At 41.0% G+C, this 10,173-nt stretch overlaps 1 protein-coding gene across 3 annotated transcripts in view; it reads right to left on the bottom strand.

Annotated features, from left to right (window-relative positions):
* Nucleotides 1-9,733, bottom strand: part of SUSD1 (sushi domain containing 1) — a 46,926-nt gene extending 37,193 nt beyond the window's left edge. For all 3 annotated transcript variants that reach the window (XM_080362688.1, XM_080362687.1, XM_080362686.1), the window contains exons 1-6: nucleotides 9,286-9,733; nucleotides 7,361-7,492; nucleotides 5,951-6,106; nucleotides 5,190-5,342; nucleotides 3,701-3,877; nucleotides 405-584 (exon numbers count right to left, since the gene is read on the bottom strand). In XM_080362688.1, the coding sequence (XP_080218814.1) occupies nucleotides 405-584; nucleotides 3,701-3,877; nucleotides 5,190-5,342; nucleotides 5,951-6,106; nucleotides 7,361-7,492; nucleotides 9,286-9,361 (874 nt within the window). In that variant the 5' untranslated portion in view covers nucleotides 9,362-9,733. The remainder of the gene's footprint in view (nucleotides 1-404; nucleotides 585-3,700; nucleotides 3,878-5,189; nucleotides 5,343-5,950; nucleotides 6,107-7,360; nucleotides 7,493-9,285) is intronic.
* Between the last annotated feature and the right edge of the window lie 440 nt (nucleotides 9,734-10,173).

Here is a 10,173-nt window from a genome sequence, read left to right on the forward strand (position 1 = left end):
GTTTGAAACTGGAAACTGTCTGAATATCAGGATTTTAAGGGGATGCTAACTGCTAAGAGTGGTTCAAATTCCAAGTAGTGGCTTCAAGCACAGAGTAGATACTGAGTTAGAAAATGGCAGCAACTTAGGCTGAATATTCAACTCAGGAAAAACCCAATGCCTAACATGCATCTGGCTTGTGTCCTTAGAATGTTAACTTTTAACAATTTATTGCAACTTCATTAGCAACATAGATAAAAAATGCTGTTTAATATATGGCTTTTGGTTTGCAACTGAACTTAATATGCTCAAAAACTGTATAAACTAAATGCTCAAAGACAAAGTCTCTAACTGATGACTCCTTTTTATTATGGTGGCTGAAACACTATTTATGCTAAACAAACCTGAAGGCAGATTTGATTTACCTTTGCACACCAAATCAGTACCATCCCACTGTCCTTCTGCATTGCAGACTGCAGTCTGATTACCACTTGCAATAAAGTAACCATGAACACAGTTGTAAGTAACTTCACTTCCATATGTAGTCCCACTTAAAAATGCTGGATGTGCATGTAAAACAGAAGGTGGAAGCCCACAATCCACACCTAGGGAAAGGAAGAAAGAGGAAGATAAACTTGTTTATCAAGCAGCAGAAGTAATGACAGCTGCACTCACATGAGAATTTCTTTCGTCATCATCAACTGACCCTCTTCCCTGTGATAATCCAGCAGTCCCTGATGTCCTCTGCAACCTCCATGCCATGACTGAGGGTGTTACAGCTACTCCACAGCTGCCTCCAAATAAAATGACTTCTCTCTGCCTTTCTCTCAGTATGGCATGATAGACCTATGACTCTTTCCTCAGCCTAGCTGCTAGTATACAGAAAATGCCCTGTTTTGTTTTCAATCTTTAAGATTCTCCTGCTTTTACAAAGGTGGCAAGCTGGTTTGATACTATTTGCAGTGAGTAACAGTCAGAGGGAGGCAGACAAGCAGAAATTGCCTTTAGGAAGCAAAAGTGCACGAGGACTAGAAAATGTATGAACACAGAAAAGGCTAAAACATACAATACAAAAGTTTCCTGCTAAAGAAATACTCTAACATGGTGTTCAAAACACATTGCAATACTTGCTCTATTTAAAAACACTGAGTTGTCATTTACAAATGCATAAAACAAATAAGTCAAGCAGCACAGAAAAGTATTTTCTTTGATGTGATGTCTATTTTTTTAAAAGTAAGCTACCATTGAAAAGGCTTTCATGTTAGCATGACACAACACTGATATTCAATAGTTTAACTACTCCTTGTCACATACATCACATCTTCCCACTAAACTATCTGACTTTTCACCTCAAGACAATTTTTAATAATATTCAAGGGAAGCTGTACTCTCTAAAGGCATGTTACATTCATATACTTATGTTCAAATAAAAAAGGGGGATCTGCCCCACTTACAGTAACCTGATGTTAGGTCACACATCTTGCCAAGTTTGATCTACCTTCAATTACCAGTTTTATCATGACTACAAAAAATAAACTCCTAAATTACCATAGGATGGTAAACGAAAGACAAATTTATTAATTTTCCTAAAAATTATTATAAAACTTTACACCTGGTCATGAGAAATACTTAACTTAGCAATAAAGACATATCAGGGAAACTCTCAGAGTTTAAAGATCTATTTAAAGGTGCTTTCACTAATATTAAAAAAAAAAAAAAAGTCAGACATGCTGGTTTTACAAAAAGGGAAGTCCTAACTGAAATCCAGGAAAAGAGCTTGCAATACAAAGGGGAAATAAGTTTGTCATTTCAGACTCATAGGCAGTTTCTTGGTGTTTGATGTATTTTATTTCAGTTAACCATGAAAGATGTGCTCAGAAACTCCAACCTGACCTACTGTTTGATTGTAGAAATTAAAAAAAACACATGAGAAAGTGAGCACTAAAAAATATTAATAAAAAACAAATGTACAAAGCGTATCAAAACAACTCACAAGGACTGCATTCCACAAGCTTTCTTTGGGGATCTCTTTACATTTTGGGCACTTCGTTTTTGTTTTGAAATTCATTATTCTTTATTTATTTTGGTGAAAAAATGTTATTTCAATTATTCTTTTTTATGCCAATAATTTGGTCTCAAAATGTCTTATGTTCTCTTTCTTATGAATTTTCTGGTATCTTTAATATTTCACTTCTCCCAACCACACTGATTTAGCATCCTTATTCTAATTTATTCACTTCCCCTAGGCACATGTACAAGTGTTACACTTCTATCTCCCTCTCAAATAAAAAAAAAAAAAAAAGAAAATGAGAAAAAAGAGAGAGAAGAGAGCTTTAATATTTTTTAGAAGGAACACTCCTCACTTTAGTGATAATTTTCAGAATGACAATTCTCCTCTATAGAATTGTTACACAGAGGGTAGCTTCTGTTAGCTAGCACTTCAAGTGTCATTCAACTAACACACAGACTTTCTAACTAGTCACAAAATTCTGCACTTGTAAGTAGCAATATTTCAACAGGATGGGCAGAAAACACCGAAGCAAGTGCAAGTTTTAAAGATCCTCACAGGAGACTTTACACTTCAGAGATGTGAACCTGTTTGCTCTTGCATGAATGCTCTTAAAAAATAAGGCTATCCAGAGATGAGGAGTGGTGTGATTCCTCTCCTCTGCACCTACAGTCAGTTTTAAGAAAAGCTTCACAAAAATTGCTATTTTCATGAGAGGTCAGCTAATGCCTTCTAACTCAGTGGCCTGTCCCATGAAATGCTACAGAAATCTAGTTTTCTAGGCCTTGGTTCAGAGGCAGAAGGACATGCTGTAGTGTCTGCAAAAATGCAAGGACCATCATCAAAAATGTTATTACACTAACAAGAAGAGGTGGCATTGATACAGGGAATTGACAACTAATTTATTAACACTTAATAACTAACACTTAAAGAACTAACCCTAGCCCACATCACTAAAGACACTTAGAGAGCTAACCCTTTAGCCCACATCACTATTGCCTAGCCTTGCTTCACTCTGTGTAACTCACTGTACGAAAAACAGGACTTCACTGACGCCTTGCAAAAATAATAATCCTTGGGTACATCCTTGGTGCATCCTTGGGTGAACTAGATTACAGAAACTTGGGCACAGGACAGGAGATACGTCAGTTTTAACCAACTCAGCAGTCTGAGACCCAATCAACTCATCACACTGGACCAAAGGTGACTGTGTACAGAGAAAGAGGACCCGGGTTCACAATCACTGCACAGCTGCAACCAGGAGGAGCCAGAGGTGGAGGCTATGGAAATGATCTCCCAGAACTCATTGTAATATGAACCACCTTCTCGGTGACAGGTTATGAATATGTATAGGCGTTCCTAAAACTTTCATGGATATGTAACACTTTACTGCATTTAACCAAACTCACAGCCACTGTAATTTCACACACGCATTAGGTGAAATGATTCCCCGTGTGTTCAGCGTCGTAAATAAATGCATACCTTCCTTATAACTTCAAGGGTTGTAAGGTCATTCCGCACCACAGCATCTTTTTTTTCTTTTATTTTCTCTCTCTCTTTTTTTTTTTTTTTTTTTTTTTTTTTGCGAATAGACAGATCTTGAAAAATTATCCTTCAGATTAAGGAAACAGTCTACTGTGTTTCACAAACACACTCCCCTATGCATAAACACACTTAATAAAGAATTTAAGAAAGATTTAAGACTCTTTTCACCTTTACAGCTTAAAGTGGCAGGTTCCCAAGTTTCATTTGCCGTGCAATATGAGAACTTTCCCTCATTGCTGTAAAACCCTTCTTCACACTCGTAATGAACCACACTTCCTGGCAGCAAGCTGTAGTTCCTCACAATGTAGCCATGCTTCATTTCAGGAGGGGACCCACATCCGATTTCTGCAAAGAGATTGAGTTAAAAGATCTCACAGTACAAAAATCACAACACACAATCACTTTAAGGGATGCTGGACTAGGTGGTCACACACACCAAATCTGATGAATCTGAGGAGCCGCCAAAGGGGTATAAGATTAGAGTTGAAGAGTTGTAGTGACCACAGCTGGAGGAACACAGCGATCCAGATATGGAGCTACATCTTTACTAGCATACAGCTGAAGCCACCCACAACACCTAAGAGGAGACACTGTAATGTGATGGTGCTTTGCATGTGCCAGGCTCATTACAGCAATGGCTTAATGATCCTTCAACACCAGAGGAAAATTTCAGGCCCCAATTCACAACTTTATTTCACTGTGCACAGGAAAAGTGAAGCCCTGTGGACAGGCTGAAATGAAATGGTCTGACCCTCAATTCCTTCACCTCACTGAACCAGCCTGCACAAAAAAAGCTACATTCCTTCTGCACAGCTGCTTGACAGGTCTCCCTTGTCCAACTCTGCAAGTGACACTGTCAGTACAGACACACTACTTTGGCACAGCATGTGGAAGGAGAAGTTGGTGAGATAAGCAGGGTTATCAGCACTTCTGACATAATGAAGTGGAGCACTCCAGTCAGAAAAAAAATGGACGAACTACAGGCAGTGAGCTTTATTAATGGGTCTTGCAATAGGTCAGAAAAGAGCTGGATATAATCGAGGCAGTTCCCTCCACCTGGGATGCCTGGGTTCATTACATACTCTGGCAGCTACAGCTAACACTGCTAGCACTTTGCACCTGTGAAAACCTGCACTAGAGAGGAAAGGAGCAAGGCTTCAAATTTTTTTTTTTTTTAATGGCAAGATAAACAGAACAGTTTATTTGTGCACATGGTACAGTATGTAATAAATAGCTAAACTATTGTTTTACAATTCCTCTCCTCTAGGTTTGTTTCATTCATTTGACCTCTCTTACCAGGTATTTCTCTGCTCTTCCCTTCCCCTTCACGCAGTATGATTACATGAGCAAGTGGATTATACCACACTTTCTTCCTATTCAGAAAATAATTACGTCACCTTCATGGTATTAAGCTTCTCTGATCCTGCACACCAGAACCACTGGTGGAAAGCCTGTAAAAATCTCATGCAGTGTTGACCCTACCACCCAGGCATTACTGGAAGAAACTGAATCCAAGAATGAAAATCATACAGCAGACAAAGTGCACAGAGAGGGCTTCTGCCCTGCACACTTAAAAGCACAGGTCAGAGCAGGTACTACTATGCCATGTAAGATCTGATTTTACCTGCTAGTAAAAACAGCATCCAAAGACTCTCACCTTTGCATGAAACTGTGTTCCCATCTGGATGAAATGAAAGCTCTCCATTTTCTAATTTATAACCATCATTGCAGTGACACTCGTAGCTTCCTTCAGTATTCACGCATCTTGCATTGCGACCACACAGCCCAGACTCCTCACATTCATCTATATCTAAAAATACAGATTAAAATGTATGCACTTTGTAATATTTTCTAATTAGTTCATATAGGACCAAAGCTTAAAACAAATACAGCATTTCATGAATGGGTTCTACACAGTTTCTGATGGCTCTTCTGGGAAACAAAGAGGCTTATCACTGCCCAAGTTCAAACATCTGAAAGGAAGAGAATTGCAATTTTGTAGCTAGATGTCTTTCAAATTGTTTCTGGTTTACCTGACAAATAGTTTCCAATGTTATTTCCTGCTACAACAATCCCAGAATAATCCTGTATCTGCACATATCTTAATCAATTAAAACAGTTCATCACTGTAACAACGAACTGGCTAATATTCTACACTAAACGCAAGTACGACATTCTGGGGTAAAGATAAGGACAATCTTGTTTTCTTTAATCTAGCTTCCTCTTCTGGAAAGATTATTGTTTGAATGTGACTGTGAAGCAATAATACGTAACACAGCAAAGATTGCAAAATGGAACTAATTCACAGCTGTTAGAACCCAGCTCTGATATAGTATTAGAAAGCAAGTTCTAAAGCAACTGAAAAAAAACCCCACATCTGTATAGTAGAAAATTAAGTTCTGGATTCCTGATGTCTACCTGTACAGTTCGTGCCATCATTTGGAATAAATGTCTTGTTGTTGTTGGAAGCTCGGTATCCATCAAGGCAAACACAGTAAAAACTTCCATGTGTATTATGACACAGTGTATGATTTCCACAGATCTTGCTGGCTCCAATCTGGCACTCATCTTTATCTGTCAGCACATTTAAAACAAAACAGAGAGAGATCAGGTAAAGTAGAATATTCTTCCCTCCTCACTCATTCTTGTGTAACCACACCTCCCCTTAGAGTTTTCTCTGTATGTTATTTGGGATGTAGACACTGCTAGAAAGCTGGAGTACCTAGGCCAACAGAGGTTGGTCTGTCCCTGGATAAAACTGTGAATAAACATGACACGGCTTGAGCTGATCTAAGAGCTCTTGAAATGAGCAAGTCCTGCACTCCATTTCTGCTCTTCCTTACGTCATGCACTGGCTGCAGCAATTTTGATCAGCAATCAGTTCATGCTGATCTTACCCAGTTGACCCAACGGGCACAGAATTAACATGGTAAAATATGCAGCTTGTCTTCTCCCACAATAATGAGGTCACTGGATCAGGGCCTGGCAGGTGCCAGTGCTTCTGAAGGAAGGAGATTGGAGTGGAAGAGATCAGAGGTGGAGGACCTTCTGCTTTAGGCAGTGATAAGATATTACATACACTCAGACAGAGTATTTTACATCATCCTTTGATTCACATACTGATTTGTCATGTGTGAGACAGAATTAAAAGGACACTACCTGCTACAGTAATAAAACAATGCTGAACACCACTTTTCACATAACACATTTGCACTTAAGAAATCTGTGTGTATATGCACACTGTTATTAAGAACAGACGTTTAACTTATTAAATTATTTTTAGTTACACAGTAATCTGAGTTAACTGCAAAATCAGTAAAAAGGGACTGAATTTAATTGTCAGTTTTGCTGTCTAGTTTTCATTTCACTGGTGCATAGCTTGAAAAGAATAATAAAGTGAAGCCCAGTATAGATGATTTTTTGCTGAACTTAAGATAAAAAATATTCAATAAACAATTTAATAAACCAATAAATATTATTTTTAACTACATGTTTGATAAACCCCTACATTTTCTAAGACAAAATTAATTTAAATCCTTCATTATATAGCAGAAGCTGAGTAAAACAGTTAAGCAACTAAGTACAAAGCAATACTTACATGAAGTACAAGTAAAGTACAGCTCACGGCCAGCCATTCAAACAAGCAAACAAACCAACCAACCACAAAACCAAAACACCACCACAAGCCACACATATTCTAGGTTCTGGAAATGCTACCATGAAATGACCAAGTTCTACCGTGTTTTGAATAATTTAGTAATATTACTTGAGAAAGAACATTTCAGGAATGTATATGGTTTCTTGTGATTTCACCAACAGGCAGCATACCTTGACAATGAGTTCTTCCATTGCCTACAAATCCATAGTTACAAATGCAGACACTTTTCCCTTCAATTTGATGACATGTAGCATGAATGTGGCAAGTTGCACAGACATCTGGAACTGATCTGTTCACAAGTGCTTTAAGAACAAAAAGATGCAATTATTTTTTTTAAGAAGGAACATAAAGTTTGTCTGGGATGGGTAACTGGCACAGAATTTGAAGTGGAGATAAAATGCAGATTAAAACACATCAAACAAAATCCCATGTCCTCCCATCTCATTTTCAAACTTGCAGGAAAACCACTGCCAGAGTATTCAGAGACCAAAAATAATAATAAAAAACCAAACAGAAAGGATTAAATAAAACTACACTGAACAGTTTTCTCCACCCATCTATTCTTTCACAATGAACAAAACAGCTTTTCAGCAGGCAGCAAGGCTTACGAGACACATAATAAATAGCTCTACCCAATATTGTTAATCTTCTCTATAATTATTTTCTTTCCTTTTTGTCTTGATTTCTGTTTCCTTATTTATTCTATTACTTTGTTTCTGTCATTTATGCACAGACATTTGGCCTGTTTACCAAACTATTTGTGTCTTCTATCATCAACATGTATGTGGTATAAATGTTATTCACAAAAACAATGTTGAGAATATTGCCAGCTGAAAGATGACTTCATCATTTTAGAATTGAATTTATATTAGTAGCAGTTTAGTAGTGTATGACACACAACCTAATTAACTGTAAACTGATAGGACTATAAATATACCTGAAACTAGCATAAAATACGAACTTATTCCTTTATTTGTATTCCTACTTTCAGCACATTATGTGCGTTTCTCTTTGGTTTTTTTGTAAACCACTTTTGTTATCTTCACACATACACTGGGTTTACAAATGATAAACTTCAGAATGGACAGCCTGAATGTAGACAGACCATGTGTATGCTTACACCTTTTTTATATTTTTAAAGAAATAACTAATATGCACAGCTGAAGTTGTCTCATAATGCTGGACACATCACTACAGAAATTTTTACTCTTCTAAAACAGCTAAGATGGATAAGGGTGGTGTGATTCTTATAGAATACGAATCTTACTGCATATAGAGCAGCTCTGACAAAATTCTACCTGCCTTTACACGGTGTATAAATACGTAACTTTAACTGGAAGGAGAAGGCAACTGAACGCTCTTTCCAGCTTGTTTTATGCACCACATTTATGGGTGTGATAGAACCTTCCACATGCACAGTGTTTGTTTTACTCACTGTGCATTTCCAATTGCCGTAAAACTGTCTGGAAGCATCACAGATTACTACTCCTAATCTCAATGCTTTTATATACTTTTTGTGTGTGTTCCTAATAAGACCAGAAAACAAAAACCGTCAGCATGCGACGGTAGCCAACGTAGATGAAAAAATTAAATTTAAAAACAGCCACAGGAAGAACTTTCTCATGATACCTCAATCTTCTGATAAGACGTGGGAGTGTCCTCCTCAGATTGCTGCTCCGGGAGATAACAAACAGTTTCTCCCCCACACACACTCCCCACTCCCCCCCGCCTTTACTACTATGGATAAAACTTTACGACTTATTTAGCGTTAATAACGTTAAATTTCTCACTCCAGCACTGAAGTCACCTCACGGTTCCAGCCCTACCCGGCCGCTCCCTCTGCTCGGGACGGCGGGCGAGGAGACGCACCCGTCGGGGCGAGGCATGGCGCCGGCGCCCACCCGGGCCCGTCCCGCCACCACGGCCGGGCCTCCCCTTCCCGCTGCGGCAGCGCCCGCCGCCAGGACACCACCCTCCCGCCGCCTCCTCTTCCCTCGTCCCAGGGCCGCCATCCCCTTCCCGCCTTTCCCGCCTCGGCTGACGGGCGCCGCCCTCTCGGCCCCGCCGGCGGGACCTGGGGAGGGGCCGTACTCACCCCGCCGCCCCGCGCACCGCAGCAGCGCCAGCAGCAGCAGCAGCGGCCCCAGCGCCCGGCCGGCCCCCGGGCTCATGTCCCCGCGGCCTCCGCGTCCCTGGGTGCTGCGCAGTGCCTCCGCATCCTCCCCACGGGCGGAGGGGAGCCCGAGGGCGTCGCGCTGCCCGCAGCGCCTGCCTCCCTTATCGCCGCCGCCGCGCCCGGCCGGCCCCTCCGGCTTTCTCCTCAGCGAGGCCCCTTCCCTGCCGAAGAACTCTCTCTTGCCCGCAAAACCCTCGCTTTTCTTCCTTTTTTTTTTTTTTTTCTTTCCCTCATCCCTGGCACAACCCCTTTCCTTCCCGGGACACCGCCTCTGCCCCGGCCGGGCGAGTGGCAGAGCTGATAAGGGCTGTTGCTGTCCGCCCCCACCGGCCCTCACCCCAGAGCAGCCGAGAAGCAAAGGGAAGCGTTACTTATGATTCCTGGGAAGGGCGACGGGAAAGTTACACCTCTGTATAATAACAACTGTGTGTAAGGGCAAGTTGAACATGAGTCAACAGTGTCCCTGGCAGCCAAGGGACCCGTGTCCTGATGCATCCAGCGCAGCATCGCCAGCCGGGCAGGGAGCGGATGGTCCCGCTCTGCTCTGCACTGTGCGGCCTCACCTGCAGCATTCACTGTGTGCAGGGCTGGGTGCCACAGGATAAATAAGATATAAAGCTACCAGTGTGTCCAGATACGGATTTGGTGAAGCATTTAGAGCAGAAGCCATATGAGGAGTGGCTAAAGTCACTTGGTTTGTTCAACCTGTAGAAGAGGAGACTGAGAAGAGACCTCATGGCAGCTACAGCTTTCTCACAAGGGGAGGATGAGGAGCAGGTCTTTACTGACCGGTAACAGAACCTGAGG

The sequence above is a fragment of the Nesoenas mayeri genome (assembly GCF_963082525.1).
Source record: "Nesoenas mayeri genome assembly, chromosome: Z".
NCBI classification, from domain to species: Eukaryota; Metazoa; Chordata; class Aves; order Columbiformes; family Columbidae; genus Nesoenas; species Nesoenas mayeri.